This window comes from Ailuropoda melanoleuca, chromosome 1 (assembly GCF_002007445.2).
Source record: "Ailuropoda melanoleuca isolate Jingjing chromosome 1, ASM200744v2, whole genome shotgun sequence".
NCBI lineage: Eukaryota > Metazoa > Chordata > Mammalia > Carnivora > Ursidae > Ailuropoda > Ailuropoda melanoleuca.
The window spans coordinates 12,496,666-12,514,718 of record NC_048218.1 but is presented as its reverse complement, the minus strand read 5'-3'; the positions used below and the strand labels follow the sequence as shown (position 1 = coordinate 12,514,718).

The 18,053-nt window shown below is 38.3% G+C and overlaps 1 protein-coding gene across 2 annotated transcripts in view; it reads right to left on the bottom strand.

The window, feature by feature from the left end:
- Positions 1-996: 996 nt before the first annotated feature.
- SCAF4 (SR-related CTD associated factor 4) overlaps positions 997-18,053 on the bottom strand; it is a 56,020-nt gene continuing 38,963 nt past the window's right edge. The window contains exons 16-20 of one of the 2 annotated variants that reach the window (XM_034656331.1): positions 17,562-17,719; positions 15,841-16,006; positions 15,665-15,751; positions 15,320-15,511; positions 997-2,277 (exon numbers count right to left, since the gene is read on the bottom strand). In XM_034656331.1, the coding sequence (XP_034512222.1) occupies positions 1,358-2,277; positions 15,320-15,511; positions 15,665-15,751; positions 15,841-16,006; positions 17,562-17,719 (1,523 nt within the window). In that variant the 3' untranslated portion in view covers positions 997-1,357. The remainder of the gene's footprint in view (positions 2,278-15,319; positions 15,512-15,664; positions 15,752-15,840; positions 16,007-17,561; positions 17,720-18,053) is intronic. The other variant, XM_034656335.1, reaches the window with a different exon arrangement.

Sequence of the window (18,053 nt, the reverse complement as noted above, 5' to 3'; positions counted from 1 at the left end):
CAAAACAAAGATCTTGCTGCAGAGTACTATTTAAAAACTAAAGTAATAAAGCAGCTTCACCTGGGGATGAGGGCAAAAAAAAAAAAAAAAGTTACCTGTTCAGCACACTAAAACTAGGACAGTTTAAAAAGGTAATTTAAGGAAAAAAAGCTTCAACAAGGCCATAAATACTTGGACAGTGTAACAAGTCTTTCTTTTCCTTGGCACTGGGGTGGGGAAAGAAAGCAGTTTTATGGAACTGCTTTTCTGTACTATTTTAGATACAGGTTTGATTTGGCTTTGGACGTCTTCATGTAATAGTTCTTGGGTAACTCCATCTGTTTTTCCTAGTTAACCCAACAACTTTAAGCAAAAGAGAAAATACTTTATATATGTTCTTTTATGTGACAAAAAGTTCAGTCAACCTCTGCCCAGCAGGGGAGTTTAAAAAATGGTAAAGAAAGGCAACAGGCAAGGCTTATAAGGAAACAACAGGTTGCATTTAAGTCCTTAAGCATATAGAATAAGACAAAAAGCTTTTAGGTTGCAAATGTTAACCTTGATTGATTTCCTTCACCCTTCTGAAAAATTTAATGGGATGGTAAGAAAACACTCAACCTTATTCCTAATAGGTAATACCCAGGCAACCAGATAATTCTGTTGTACAGTCGGGTCACTTTGGGATCCAGTTTTCCCCCAGCAAAATTTCTCTTTACAAATTAATTAGGGCAACATTTACCACAAAGCCAATGGTAAAAAAGAAAACCTTGACTGAACTGCAAAACTAACAAGCTTTTCAATTAACATTAAAACAAACTAAACTTTACACCTTATGACTGAAATGCTAAAATTCAAAAGTAGTACAAATGAAAGTGTTGAGAATAACTACATAAAGATGTCTATTTCCATCAAATAAGTCTAATTTAGACTCCAATACAGTATTAACAGCTCAAACTTTGATGGTGAACAATCCTTTTCCACCTTAATGCAGTGTAGGAAGAATAGCACACATTAAAGTTTGTTATGAAAATAGAGTTTATTAAAAACATCCCTATTGTTTTGAGGAGCTTTCACCGTTACCTTGTCTTAAATTAAAAAAAAAAAAAATAGAGAGCACTTCTAATTACGATTTGTAAACTTTTTAAAGTCAAAACTTTTAAAAAGTTACAGCAAAAAGGGTAATATTTATTCATATTTTCAGTATTTTTGTTATTTTGTGGCTATTTTTAAATAGAAGGGAAGCAATCAAATTGCTTACAATTCCCCACCCACTACTGCGGGGCTGTGATATAGCAGGAGCAAATATAATACAGCATCTGTACACCTCAAGCTCTACACTCCAGAAGTGTCACTGTCACATTTTGACAAATTCCAGTCTCTAACGAGGAGCCTCTGCTGCTGAGCCAGAATCCTTTTCGGGTTCAACGGATGAGGTAGCCTCAGCAGGTAACTCTTCAGAAGATTTTACAACTGCAGACTCAGACTCCCCCTTATCAAGTTCTGAAACAGTGTCTACATTTCCCACTTGGCTAATGGGAGGTTCAGCGGTTTTGTTACCACCTGCCCTGTCTGTCACCTCAGGCTTCTCCTTTCCTCGGTTCTCTTCCTTATCTCTACGAGACTCTCTATCTCTAGAATCTCTCTCTCTGTCTCGATGCCCGCTAGAGCGTCTATTTCTCTCTTCCAAGTCTCTGTGCCTGTCCCGGTCAGGGCTCCTTCTTCCCCACTCTCTCCTTTCACGACTACTATTATCTCTATCATCATTACGGTTCCCATACCGTTCCCGGTCATTTTCCACCCTATTTCCAAAAGATCTTCTTCCAAACCTCTCTTGGTCTCTACCTGAATTGAACTGCTGCCTGTTATCATTTCTAAACGGCTGTGCTTGCTGCTGCGCTGGTGGCGGCTGCTGCGCTGGTGGCGGCTGCTGCGGCTGCGGTGGGGGCGGCTGCTGCGGCTGCGGCTGCCTTCCATCTCTGTCTTCGGGACCCCCTGGGCCTGGCCCCGGGCCCCCAAGCCCTGGCATTCCGCCAGGCCTAACAAAGGGGCCATGCGGTGGAAAGGGGCCTTTCATTCCATGAGGTGGAGGCATTCCAAAGCCCCCTGGTCCTGGAGGTGGACCTCTATGCATCATATGCGGTGGCATGGGACGAGGTGGCATCAAAGGAAATCGCTGTAAGTGAGGCGGAGGCATTCCCGGAGGGCGCTGAAGTGGGATCAGGCCAGGTCTCGCACCAAGAAGACCAGTGGATGGTGCCTGGAGCCCAATTACAGGACCAGGTGCAACTCCTTGAGTACCTAAGAGAAAGTAAAAATAAAAATGTATATAAAGTAACATGGAAAATGGCATTCCATTTTCACCTGTTTCCTGTGGAGCTCGAGTCAAAATGAAGTTCAATCCAGAATCTTCAAATTTTGTGTTGTTTGCCAGTCTACCTGTGAGAAATTCAATGTGATGGCCCAGTAACAACCCTGGCATGCAGTCTTACAGATATGATACTATACATATTCCATGAAGATATATGTATATATAATTAGTGTATAGATAATTAGTATCTAATATTGGTAGAGGTCAAAATAAGGTGGAAAAGGAATTTGAAATATACCAATTTTGGAAAGTCTCCTATAGCCTTCACTAGCAGCTGTTTGGTAAAAATACTTAAAACACTCAAAAATACTTAAAACATTTGAGAAATACAATGTACTAGGCCTAATGAGAAAGGGCTGAACTGAGTCACCTGAAGGCCAGCTCAGGTGTACTCTTAGGAAATTTTAAAGTCTTAATACTAGAAACAAATGGGGTGACTGACCCAGAAAATCCACCGAAGAGGGGAGAGGTCTCTGATTCATTAAAATGTCTTACTATACAGTAAGCATCACTAAAACAGTAATGCTTATAAAATAAGACTGATACACCAGTGAAGAGTTTATTTTTACAGGTTGTTTTTCAAAGCACAGCATAAGGTGCTAACTGGCTGGGCCACAGTGACGAAAGTAAGCTCAAAGTTCAGCCATTCATTCTTCCTAAGGCGATAAGACTGACGAAGTTGGTGCTGTTGACAGTGACAAGGATTTACTGGTTTTATTTCCCACTTACATGAGAGTTTGCTCACATTTTGGTGTAAGTCATACAAACCCAACAATGTTGGATGTTAGGGCAAACAGTAAAGACTTCTGTTTCGGTTCACCACTTAAGTAACACGAAGGCATCATCTATTTCTTCGCAAATACCAACATCACAAGGCAAAATGTTCCAGATGTTGTTAGAATATGTACGATTTACCCATGTACTGCAGAAAGACCTCTGAGCAAGTTATTGGTTATGACTCTTGAGCAACAATGGTAAGAGAAACGGTAAGAGAAAAGCAAACCCAATACTTTAATACTAAGTATTCCCCCCACCCCAACATCAGCTTGAACCACTTCCCCCCACATACTTCAGCAAACATTTAACAAGTTCTGCTCTCTCCAAAATTTTTTGTATAAGCAATACTAAACAAGAGTTTCTAACTTCAGTTTCTGCTCCTCACAACGTGTGGTCCAATACTATTCTGTCAGACTTAAGGACTAAATAGAGTGGACCTGAAAATGTACGTACAGCAGTTTTTAACTTTTAACATGAAGACTCAACAACTTTGGTATTTACTTACATACAACACCTCCTTTCAAATGCTTAAAAAGAAGTACATTATGTTTGGTGGAATAAAATCTCACTTAGGAATGACCCTGGACATGTGCCTCAGAATTGAGAATACTACCTGCTTCTTGCTGAGAATAAACAGGATAAAATACCTAAGAGTGAGCTCAGAGCCTTGTCCATAGTTAAATGCTGAAATTATTACACCTATTTCGGCGGGTGATAAATATCCTAACATTAAATATCTGACTTGACTAAAATGAATGCATTTTTCATTTCTGATTCGGATCTTATTAACCTTTTGTGGTCCCCCCAATACCACCAGAATTTAAAGTCAAGCACTTTGGTAGCTGGGAAAAATGTGAACGCACTGAGCTTCCACATATCAGGTCTAAAGGTAAAATATGCTAAATACCACAGTAAAAAGCTAGAAATTATGAAACGGACAAAGGAGGCAAAGACCTTGTCTCCTCACACGTTCTTCAGACTCTCCCTGAAAATCCCAAAAAACACATAACAGAACCTATCCCATATTTCAGATCGAAAGGAACTCACAACGGCAAACATGATTCCTATCATTTAGTAAACACTGACCATATACCATACAGCAGGGCAACAAAAGCACCCAAGATACGTCCTTTCTCTCACTTCTAAAAGAAATGAGTCCCAACATTTGCGGACTGTAACTCGAACATAAAATACATGCACCCAAGTTACTGCCCTTTTACTAGAGACACCACACATAGATAACACTCGAATTGAGCTTTACTTTCCCACCAGCCTTTAAAATGACCACTGTATTTATCTGTAGGCTCAAAAGGCCAATGCCGAATTTTTAAATAACACTAGAAAAATGGGAACGAGGTTCAAAGCATCTTATTATAACAAAAGAATAAGGTTCAGATGAATCTCTAAGAGGAAACAGTGATTCTTGCGGACAATGGAAAGGTCCTATTTCCTAATATGTCGAACACTGGCTTCCTCAACTACCAATCTGACAATGGCCAAAGGATGCAAGGCCACCTTACCCTCGTACAGAACAGATAAATTGGCAATGATACTCTTTAAAATATAAACCTGTCTCTAAGAACACATCTCTTAAGTCCTTTATAACACGTATTTGAGAGTGCACAGAGATTGACAAAATTGTGATTATTTTTGCAGTCAACATGTGTTGCTTTTACAATGAAAGTTATACTTAAATAAAAATATACCAGGTGGCATAAGCCCTTGATAGGCATGCTAGCTGAATTTCATCTTTAATTAGGAAAGCTGACATTATACATACATCAATGGACTAAACATACAGTGAGTTACTCAGGTCTAAAGGGTATTCAAGCAATTATTCATTTGATCTGGAAGTATGACCTGCAATGCCACTGACAGGTTTTCTAGAGCTACAAATTAAAAAAAATTAATTCACACATATGGAACACCTGAGCTTTACATTAACTCATTCCATGTACTAGTGATATAAAGCTAAATAAAACACAGTCCTTTCCCTCGAACAGGATAGAGCCTAAGTACAAAGAAACACGCCAACTGCTTCGATGGCACAAGCTCTATGGCGGCAAAGGCGGAACTGACGAAGCCGGTGTGCATGAATCGGAGTGCGAGGCCCAGGGTGTCTGAACGGGGTCTCAATAGAAAGGGGGGGGGCATCACTGGTCAAGAGAACTGCAACAGAATGTCCTTCTGACTAGAGAGAGAAGACAAATACAGAACATGAGGTTTATTACTGAAGCAACAAGAAAGGATTTGCGTGCAAACTACTATCACTTACGTGGAGAGGCTGAGGCCGAGCAGGCGGGCTAGGGCAATTCAGAGGTGTGCTACGCCACAAGAGGAAAGCTGGACTTTGACGTCGAGTCGGGGGGGCAATGACCAAGGCAGCATTTGCAGGGATGATCCTGTGTCCATTTTTGAAAGACCTTTCTAGCAAGCAGTGTACAGGAGAGCCAGGAGGGGAAAGACAGCAGAGAGCGGGTGGACTCTTAGCCCTGGGATCCAGGGGACAGAAATAAGAGACTGAAACGAGACAGAGGGGCCAGAGATGAGGAGCACAGCTTTCTGCTCTGAATGAGTAGATGGAAGTCATCAATGAAGTGCAGGAATTTAGGAAAAGAAGCTATTTTTGGGGAGAAAGGACAAATTTCTACTGAGAGCTAGAGGAGACTGGGTTAGATCCAGTGGAAATGTGCAGAAGAAACTGGTATGTGTACCTAGAGCTCGTAAGGGAAGTCCCGGTGTTACTCACAGTTCAGGTGAGAAAAGGGAAGAGTTCAGACCCGAGGAAACACCACCTTAAAGTCTCCGAAATTTTAATAGAGCAGAATTTAATGCAGGAAAAAGGACAGCCCCAAATTTGAGAAGTATAATAAATACCCTGGAGTTTAACTCAAAATAACCAAGACTTAACTATGAATATTCCTATGATGAGTAAAAAACTAGACATTTCAGAATTAAAAAATAAGATTAAAGGGGAGATACCATTGCTGTCTAGAGCAAAGCTGTCCACAATTATGTGACATTAAGAACAGGTATGTTAAAAGGCTAAAAGGGCAGCAAGGGGAAATTGGTTATCACAGTTGGAGACCAATGTGGGCCTTGAAATCTCAAAACATAAATAAGAGACACAGCGTCTTTCCGCCCAACATGTAGCTTTCTGCTAAGGGCTGTTGGGGGGGAGGGGACAGGGAGACACATAACAAAGTTACTAAAGGTTTGAATTAAATACTGTGGGAGTGACCCAAATGCATCAGTTAGCTGGATGCTTTTAAAGAGGATGTAAATTTAAGTGGGATCCTTTAAGGAAAGCAAGGACTTGCTAGGTGAAAAGGGGAGAGAGGAGAAGTACATGGAAACATCCAGGCAAGGCAGTTCTAGCTCTTCACAAATGATCTTGTCCTCTGTCCTACCAAAACCACCACCTCTCTCAAATCCTGGCCCTTTCGGTGCCAACACCTAAATCCCCTCCAAACCGTCATCTGCAAGCAGGCTTCCCGGAATAATTTTTGATCTCATTCATGAGGGTCAGGCCCCCACGACGCCCTCCATTGTCTTTACTTTCCTCTCCTTACCTGCCTCAGAGTACACGGTTGCCCCTCACCACAGCTGCCTGGAAAAACCTCAGTGGTTTTGAATACAACTCTTCCACCTCATCTGTACAGACAGGTCTGGGGGTCACCCCACCCTCAACACGCGGACTGGGTTTTTTAAGTTTAAAACTACAACCACAAGTGCTTCCTTAATTCTGGTTAGCGATCCTAATTTTCCCAGTCTGTTAGCATTCTTATTTCCCTAGATATCTAAATCACCTGTTCCTGTTTCTCCTTAACCCTGTCTACTCTTAGGGGGTTTTATAACAAATTCAGTGAGATAAAACTCACAGTTTATAGTTTCACCCACATAAAAGTGTAAAATCAATGGTTTTTAGTATATATTCAGAGCTGGGAAAACATCACAATCAACTTTAGGATATTTTCATCACTTCAAAAAAACCAAACTCTGCCCCCCCCCACCCCAGGCAACCACATACTCCAGTTTCTGTCTCTACAGATTTGCCTGTTCTGAACATTTTATATAAATGGAATCATACAATATGTGATCCTCTGTGACTGGTTTCTTTCACTTGGTCTATCTTTTCAAGACTCAACCATCTTGTAGCACGTTTAAATGTTTCATTTTTTTAAATAACCAAGTACTATTCCATTATATGGTTTATAATGGAAACCATTTATTATATGTATATGTATATTGGGGTTTATCATGAAAAAAAATATTGGGGTTTATCATAAAAAAAAATAAAGGTCATTGGAAGATGACTTTTTCATTCACCTACCTACATCTACCAATTTACCTGTATCCATATTACTCCTTCTGAAAACATTATGCTCCAAGGGCTAAGCCCTTTATTCAAACCCTGAACCCAAGCATGCCCTCTTACCTATGTAAGGATATCAACTTAGCAAACATCTCTTCTTTCTTGCACCAAAAACTTCCCCTCTGCTGAATTTTCCAAAAAAAGATGCTTCAGTTTTTCATCCATCTTTTAGAAGTTAAAAAAAAAAAACAAAACACAACCACCCTGCCTTACCTTGTATCTCCTTTCAACTACCACCCCATTTCACTGTTCCTCTATAAAACAAATATCCTCAAAGATGTCCAAAATCACTATACCCATTTCTTCAGCTCTCATTCTCTCCCGACCCTACATAATTGGGCTTTTGGATCCATCATCTGAGGAATCCACATTTCTAAGGTTACTCAGGAGCCTTCATTCTGCTAAATCCAGGCAGCAAGCTTCAGTGTCCTTCTTTGACCCGTCAATACAACTGATAGTTGATCCCTCCCGCCTTCCTGAACTCTACTAGCTTCCAGAATACCCCCTCTACTTTGCTTCCTAGCCCTAGCAGTGGCTGCACCTTCCAGTATTCTCTGCTGAATAGAACAGTACAGAAGAGCAGTTAAAACCACAGGTGTTGGAGCAACGCTAGCTTTAATTCTGGACCTATCACTTGTAGCTGCTGACTTGGCCAGGCTACTTCCTCTCTTCATGCTTACGCCTCCTTATCTATAAAATGGGGTAACTGTACCTACCTCTTAGGACTGTAAGACTCAAATGACTGATACATACAAACTCTTCAGGGGAGTTCCTGGCATAGGGAACTACGCCTGCCTTAGTTCTCAGTATTGTATTCTCAAGTGCTAGGTGTTGAAGTATTCCTGGGCTCATCCCTCTATGTCTCTACATTCCCTCCTTAGGTACTCTCACAGGCTCCTGTGGCTTTGCTGATGTGTTTGTGGATGACATCTGAAATTACATCTCTAGACTATTCACCATGTTGTTTACTTACCATCTGCACCTAAATTTCAAAGTTAAAATGCCCAACATTTTAACTTGATATCCTCTCTGCAAACCCACTCCTCCTCAACATTTGCCCACCTCAAGAATGGGCACCCCATTGACTGCTCAGGTCAAATACCCCCTCATTCTTGACTCTCTTCTCTAATATCCCATATTTAATAAGGCAACAGGGAGGCCCTATCCTCAAAATAAATTCAGTGTCCAATTCATTTCCTCCATTGTACCACCCCCAACCCAAGCGGTTAGCCTGCATCTCAACGACTGCAACAGCATCTAGTGTCTGCTTTCTACTCTTACCAATTTCTATAGTCTGTTTTCTATGTAATAGCCATAATCCTTTATAAAATATACATCGGATTAGAACTACAACATTCCCCATTGCACTCATAACCAGGCCCTTAACAACCTTTTCTAAACTAATAGCCTGCCGCTCTTTTCTTTGTTCACCCTGCTCCAGCCACACTAGCTCACTGTGGTCCCTCAAATAAACCAAGTTCATTCTCAATCCTGGCCTCCTTTTGTCTTCTACCTGAAATGTCTTCTATTTCTATGGCTCTTCCCCATCATTTCTCTCCGTATCACCTCCTTAGGTGACCTCCTGAGCCATTCTACTTAAAATAGCACATCCCATGTGACACTCCTCCAATCCTTAAGTGTTTTCTGCTTCACTCTTCATAGGATTATCTCCATGTGAAATTATCAGTTTATTTATTATCTAAGTCCCTACTAGAATATAAACTCTACAAAGACAGCTTTTGTTTTGTTCATTCCGGTATCTCTAGTATCCAGAAGGGTGCCTGGCACACAGTAGGTACTGAATAAACACATGCTGAATGTACGAATGAATGGTGGTGGCAGAGGTGACGACCAAACTCATCAAGGAGAAAATCTCTCAGGGTGCAAGAGCAGAGGCTCTAAGTCCAGGTTTCTCCCCCAGGGTGCGGAGTGTCTTTCCGCTGTTAACCTACAAAGATCTGAAATTTATTTTAAGAAAGGCTGCAATTTTCTTTCACAACCTCCTCTTCTCTTCCTAGATGCAGTTCCACCTTTTTTGATCTGATCCCCAAAAAATGAAGGTCACTGTGGCATTTGCATGAATCCAGAATGAAATTATCCCACACGAGGAAAAAAATTTATCAACCACTTATCTCTCCCACCAATACCCTGAAATCCCTAGGCATGCACATATATATATATAATTTTTAAAAAAATCACTAAATGTCTTTTTTTCATTCCAGACCTTCAGAAAATGGAAATACTAGTACGACCCATACATGTCTTTCCTTTGCCTAGATTTACCATTTAGTAACATTTAGAGCATAACCATTTTGAAGACTCCCAGGCAATTCTTATAGCAGGTACTATGTTGGGAGTTGGAGAGAACAAGAGTAAGGAGCTAGAGTTTTCAAAGAATGAGAAAGCACATTTTAGACCGTATTATACATTAAGATTATATCAAAAACAAATAGTGCCTAGAATGTTAACGAGAGATCTTCAAGAGAAATTTCAGTTTTCAATTAATACATAATGCGGGTATACTGAGAGGTGGATCAATTTTTAGCACAGGGGTACATTATATTTTGATAAAATCCAAATACATGAAAACCAGAATTTCAAATGAAGAGAAATCAGAAACAGATTATTTTAAAATGACTCCTTGGCTTTTTGGAAAATAATGCACAATAGGCTCTGTCTGGTCAAATTCCTATAGTTCATTTATAGTCGCTTTTTACAATTTGCACACAAACTGCTATTTTACTATAACCGGCAAAGTATAACGGCTCTGACTTAGAGTTAAGAGTTGCACTATTAGAGTCAAAAAGTGTGGAATAAACAACTCACCTATCACTGAATGAGATCTCCCTAGGGAATTTTACTTTCAACGTTAGCTGGAAAAAAATCTTACCTGAAATTCTTCACAGCAACACCACTGCCAACCAAAATCAATCTAGAGCCCAGAGTGTCTGCCCCTCCCACCTTCCTCAAGCCCAAAGTGATACAGGTCAGAAAGATTTAAATTTAAGAGAGACTCTTTAGGTTGGAGTCCTATAGCCTAGGAAGCACAGAGGGACATGGAGACAATGTGATAAGCAGCTTTCAAGTTTTTGTACAAGACCTTCCCCCTGTGTGTTTCATTTGAAGTACTTCACCTTCTGAGAAAATATAGTGTATTCATGCATCAATTCATATCCAAGGCAAGTATTTTTGTGGATTAATAGCTAGTAGTTATCTACTGTATCCACCAAACAATGTTATATACTAAATGGAAGGTACTGTGATGAGTATGTGGGAACCATTTCTACTATGTAACACTAGTGGAATAATTACCAATATAATATTTAGAGTACCAATTAGCTTTCAAAGAGAACACCTTATAGGACAAAGGTTAACAGCCTTTTTGGGGTACCAAATCAAACACCTAGTAGATCCCTCTAGCTTTTAATTTAAAATAACCAAACATTATAGCAAAGTCCACAGTAAGAAAAAAAATATTAAAAAAGTTTTATTAAAAATCAAATATTACCATCAAAAAAACTACTTTCTAGAATTTTCTTCAGGTTTTCTTTGAATGTTATTCACACTAGATTGGTGCTCTAATGTTCTAATTTAAATGTCAAAAATTACTAACGATAAAAAAATTAAAATTCTGGGCAGAGAAATCCAAGCTAAGTGAAATCACCAAAATCAAATTATCAATTTTAAAGTAATTATTGAATGTGATGGTAAAACTATTCATCTTCTGGGCAGTTTTAAGGATCATAACTATTGCATAAAAGCAAACACACCCATTTAAGTATACAATAATTCAAAAACCAATTCTGTACACATAATTTCTTGAAGTGTCCAAATTTGGAAACATCAACTCAAATGCTTATTGAGTTCATGCAGGGATGTGTGGAAATCAAGTCTGAAGGGCATCACACCACTGTCTAGCAATTCAGCCTGAAGGCCACCAATTTGTGACTTCTGCTTTAGATCTTTGGTAACCAAAATTATCAGTAAGTTGGAAGTAATCTTAGAAATACCCAATTCTTATTTATAAATTTCACCATCATCTATAGCAGTGTGACAATCTAGAGAGAATTTGCACATTTACAATTAATGAATAAATGTATCCGACAAGAGAAAAGGCTTTAATTTTCCACAAAAGGAAGGCGTCCAAGTTAGCATAATTTTTCCTTGAAATGGTATTTTGAATATACTGGTAACACAGCAGAGATATGTAACACAAACAAACACTTTTTTGTGTATTTTTTTTTATTGTCTGCAGCACCAAAATAGCCCAAATTTCACATTTACAATGAACTTTTTAATCAAAAATATGCTATACATATTAGAGATACATGTTATACAAGTTTTGAAAAGTAAACACAAACACTTAATACAGTAAAGAGAATAAACTGAATTGCTATTATCATTAATATTCCTTCTCTCCTAAATGATCAACAACTGTTACCAATAGATTTTATGAAACCACCGTCCTGACTAGCTATTTTGGAGTGTGAGGTATGAAGAATGGATTTCTTCAAAATCAAGTGATAATGAATTATTACTGTGTATCATATAACTTCCTATTTTCAGATTACCAGTTATTAAAATAATCATAATTTCTACAAGATGGAGGTTTAGTTCTCTACAAATTTGGTAGTGTGGGGTATCTCAGCCCAACTTCAGAAATAGGTAGTTACCACTTCCAAACTAACACCCACATTTACACCTGATCATTCAGAAAATTCTTTAAGCCAATCCTTGAGGCACTGCATTGCCTCCTCTCCGTATAATCAGGCCTTACTACTCAATTTTGGGAGATGTGATGAACAGTTGTTTGGCCCCTGCTACTGTAAAAATATTGCCATGTTTCAGAAATTAAGATCCAAGAACACAATTAAGTCCCAAGGATAGGTTCACCTTCCCTTGTAAGAAAATTACCTGAGTATCATTAATGGGAAGAATACAAATATCATATTATGCTATTTCAATGAAATACCACTATGATTAATGCATCATTTCCTCAGCAGGCCAAGCGATGGAACTTGAAAATGTGTGAACTTACGACCTGGTCTATTCTACCACGAAAATATCTGAGGACTATGTCAAGATACATTTTTTCCCTAAAAAACCTGTTTCCTTTGCCCACAAATAGAACAGTTTAAAATGAATCACAGCTGAAGTAATATAATCTTAGAATTACAAAGCAGAACTCTTGTCTAGGTATTCTAAATATTGCCTAGGACACTCCTTCCCTGTAATAAGCACCCACCATTCATGGGTGGCGTACCCTGTGGGAGGCCCCATGAGTTGTTTTATATACATAAGCTCATTGAATCACAACACCTGTTGTGTCATTTTTATTACTTTTTTTTTTTTCTTTTTAACAGATGAAAAAACTGTAGTTTCATATCACCTTCTAGGCTTAAAGTTTCCTGGTACAGCATAGCACTTCTTTTTATTATCGTAAGAAAAAACATTAGAGCACCAAGAATAAAATTGAAAGTATCTTAGTTCTAATATTCTATTACTTGATCAACATCAACAATATCCCAACCTAATTAGCAATCCTTCAGTGCTGCAGTATTACATGTGATTACTGCATTTCTTTATCAGAATGATGGAACTGTGATTCCTCTTTTGGATAAATCCTCCTTTACTTGCACACACAGTAAAAAGTTTCCTTTCTCTAAAGGTCAAAATTTATAGGATATTCTTCTCAAGATTTCTAACTGAAGGAATATGAAAGGCTTTCTCGTGACTGGAACTAAACTGCATTTTTTAGTTAAAAGTACTTATTTTAACAAAAAGTTTTCATTTTTATGTTATGTCACATTTTGATCGGTCCAGATTTGGAACAGCCTCCAATTTCTAAATTTTGTTTTGAAAGTTACAGACAAAGATCACCAACAGAGGTAAAGTATAAACAGCTCTGCACTGAAAACCATCTATCTATCCACTTACTCAAGTAACAAACGTCCCTCTCTCATGGAGTTTCTATTCTAGTATGTATTTATTTGGGAGGGAGAAGGAGGGAAAGACATACAAAGAGGTATGTCAGGTAATGATAAGTGCTAAGAAATGTAATTATTTTTCTAGCAGTGCTTAACTTACTAAGTTTGCTTTTCAAGCTCACCAACTTTTCATCTGTGGTTTATTTTGTTTCACATGTTGGATGCGGAGTTTAAATTATGCACCTCAGTAGTGATAAGAAATAAAGGGTGGAGTCTTCAAGACCTAAATGTTAAATCAGAGGCAGGCTACTTAGTCTTCAAGGTTGTTTGAAAGTAGTGGTTATTAAACTCTTGGGGATGAAGAAAGATTTCATTCAGTGGATTTACTAACACCAGAAAAAAGCACAAATGCATGCCACTTTGTAAATAATCTCAGGTGACCTAATACCCATGGAGGCTACACTAGGAAATTTCATTAAAAAGAGAATTCACAATCAGGGGTGTCAGTGTGAGGTGGAGGAAAGGGGTTGATCAGAAAATACTATCCAATTCAGATTCTGTGATTCTTATGCAACCATCTTATTACAGATATGAAAAACAAAATGCATAACAAAACTGAGATCCAAAGATTTTAAGGTTTCCTGGCTCCTAGGACAATGTTCCTTCCACTACATGATTTTCATTATGGTGCAGACCTCTTAAGCAAATTCCTCATTAAATTCCTCACAAACTATTTCCCCTCATTATGATGACTACTGCTACATTACTGGTGACAAATTTTAATCCCAAATCCTCTTTTACCATTACCCAGTCTGTGTACTAAAGGAAATAAAAGTCAAGTTTATTATCAGACTAAGCTCAGTCTTAGAGAGGGCAGAAGACAGCATGCTATTTGGAAACAAATTGGTTTTTATTATAAATGTAGTATGTGCACAAAGTAAAAATTTCCAACAACACTGAAAGGTGTAGGTGAAAAGTAAAAGTCCTACATCACAAACTAATGTTCCACAGTCCTACATCTCAGAGGCAACCAACGTGCTCTCTCCTTAAAAAACATCTAAGATTATGAAAGCACATATGTGCACATATATATACCTCTGAAAAATACAATGAGCTTACAGGACTACAATGTTATAATACGAAGGATTAATTAACTACCCACTAGGAGAATCAAGTGTTAATTATATACTCGGCAAAACCACTTCAAAATACAACATTTTATTAATGTAAAAGATGATCACCATAACAAGTATATGAAATAACCATTTATAATTCAAGCAAGCAAGGGTAAAGCCTCTTGAAGATGTAAACAATCTAAATCATACTTTCCTTGATCGTAAAATTGTGGGTAAAGAAAACTGAGGGGTGAGAAAGCACTGCCCCAGGCTGTGCAACTGTCACTGAGGCAATAAAGCCATTTTATTACAATGTAGGTCAAAGATAATTTCTTTGCTAACCAACAGAGAGGGTTACCACAGCCCAGGGTTTTATAAAAATTGGTCCAGATAGGAAAAAATTCTAGGTGGTCAAAGAAATGCTATCTCTTATAAAGCTGGATGTCTGGGGTTATATCAATCATGGACTTTGTACCAATTCCTTCTCACAGAGATTAATCACTTTCCTATACCAAATTAAGATGTACAAATCCACACTTTTCTTCAGGGCAACAAACACGATTTCATCTCTGAGGCTGTCTCTTGGCTACTCTCGGTAAAGACCAAGTGCACATATTTAAGAGGAAGACCTTCCTCAAAGAAAAATATCAGTCTCAGAGAACATTTTACCAAAATTAGCATTGTTTAAAACACACACACACACACACACACACACACACACACACACACCTAACTTGGGTGGGGGGAAAAAAAACTAATGATAAAAAAATTAACTTACCAAGAAGTGAAACAGGCTGGGTTACAGGAGGGGTGGGCAGATTCGTGGGTGCAGCAGGTGGCACAGCAGAGCCATACATTTTCACACTGTCACCAGACTCGGCGTTTCCTCTAGCCCCAGACACCACTGTTGGAATGGGATTTCCAATAGATAAGTCTTTTGTAGTGTCTTCATTTATACCAGCGATAGTAGCTAAGGAATATAATTACATCAACATGTGAAGCTGAATAATTATCTCCCCAGTCAACATTATTTTGCCATACTATAGACCCTATTACTGGTCCATTCTCCCTCTTACTCCCAACTCCAAGAGGACGAGTGAACACAAAGGAAAAACATGCTTACAGTTTGGGATGCTTATTGGTGGAGTGTGAGGAGGAGGAATGGATACTGGTGGAGTTATAGGAGGTGGGGGTCCAGGAGGAAGAAAACCTAGAATAAGAAAAATAAACGTCAACTTATGTTGCGTCACCTTATTTTGAGCTCTAAAAAAGAATGTCTTCTTGAATAACTCAGCATACCTGGTGGTAAATGCATCGGGTTAAATCCTGGGCGCAAAAATGGTGGAGGAGGAGGTGGAGGAGGAACACCAGGACCAAAACCTGGAGGGGGAATGCCCAAGGGAGGCGTGAAAGTGGGTGGCTGGAGAGCACCAACTACAGGAGGACCTGGCTGATGTGGTGGGACCTAAAAACAAAGAAAGAATAATGAAGCCATATGCAGCTGCCTTCTCAACCATATGGTAAGTAGAGATGAAGAAAAGATCTTGTTGAAAAAACTATTTCTAAACTTGTACTTATTGTGTGAATAAATTTATCTAATAACAGATGGTAATTAGTACCTACTATAAATGACGGAATTCAAATTTTTGTTCACTACTCTACGATAGCAAATTTACATTTTACCTCATGAGTATCTATTGGTGATCTGACAGAATATGATATGTTAAAAAATGATCCATGGTCAGGTAAGTGTGAGAAATACAACTCTAAGAAAAGCTACCTGGCAATTTACAGTGATTAAGATCCCAGGTTCTGGGGTCAAACTGCCTGACCCCTCTTCCTTTTAACCAGCTTTGTGACTCTGAGTAAGCTACTTACAATCTGTAGACCTCAGTTTACTCATCTGTAAAATGAAAAAGTGCCAACCTCACATAGTTATGGGGATTAAAGTAGTAATACACGTTAAGTTCTAAGGCCTGTCATTTAATAAATACTCAACAAATGTTAGCTATTATTTAAAAAAAAAATAAGTACGATCAATTTTAACATATTAGTCGGGTTTCTTTAAATGAGTGGTGATATACACTGAACCTTATTTAGAACCCGTGCTGAATGGGCATGTCCAAAAGATCAACTAAAGAGTTTGCCAATTTAGGAAGTCCATTTATAAAATATCACAGCTAAATACATGCAAGGCTAGGTGACACACTTTTGTGATAGCTCAGATTTATCTGATTCAGATTTAATGTGAGAAATTGAAAAAGGTACAGGAAACATGCTGAGTATTTAACATACATTATCTCATTTAATCCTCAACTCTGACCTAGGAAGAACACCAGAGCCAAAGCCAAGAAAGGGACTTTGCACATTTACGGATAGGAAATTAAAGCTTAGATCAGGTGACTTGCCCAAAGTCATGTTGTAAAGAATAAACAACAGAGCTGGGATTCAAACTATGTTCTGTTAGAATCCAGATTCTCTCCTCTGAGGTAATGCACTGACTGACCAGATAGCAGACGTTTAAGAATATACCTTCATGTTAAGTGGCACTCAATTTATTAAACAGCTCATCCATTAAAAAAGCTCATGATAGCACCACGCAAACTGAAAATGAAGAAACCCTCTTTACCTCAAAACAGATGCTTGTTGGGATATGTACTTTAAGTTCCCTCAGAACATAAAGTCCCCAAAGAACAAAGACCCGATAAAAGAAAACGAGAGGAAGCCGAATATAAAATGCTATCAGGTCTGCATCTCAAGTCTGAAACATTATAAAGACACTGAAAAATCTAGACAGATGTAAGGCTATATGAATTTAATTTGATTTTTACTGATGTTTATGAAAATATGTGTTGGAATTTATAAAAATTAGGTCCGACATACCAAAATATTAACAATTAATATGCACATTTATGTATTCATGTCTTTGAACATTAATCTAGACATACATCTAAATAAATAAGATTTAGAAAGGTTTTTCTTTCACACACAAGTTTAAATAGTGCCCCAAATATTCTTACCTGTGGAGGTGGCACTGTTATAGGTGCAGGGACAGGAATAGGAGGGACAGGCACTGGTAAAGGTTTAGGTATGGGTGATACTGGTTCTGTATGTGAGGTGTCGGCCCCTCCATTTTGAGCAACCTCATTTTCATGCTTCTTGGGAATTCCCTTCCAATCTATGAGAGTTAAAGAAATTTAACAACACAAGTCTACCATTTTCAGTTTATAACTTTAAATCTAGAAATTATTTTAAAAATGCTGATTATATTAAAAAACTCAGCAGTATGATTATTAAAGAAATGCCTGTGCTAATCTTGTAGTAATTAAGGTGAACGAACAACAATAACAAACATGCAAAAGAATGCCTATTGTGTCCCAGGCACAATTCTAAGTGTTTTCTATATATGTATTAATTCAGTGAATTCTCATAACCATCTGTAAGTAGGTCCCATTATTATTCCCATTTTATAAATGAGGAAAACAATTTGGAAATTAAGGAAAACAAGGTCA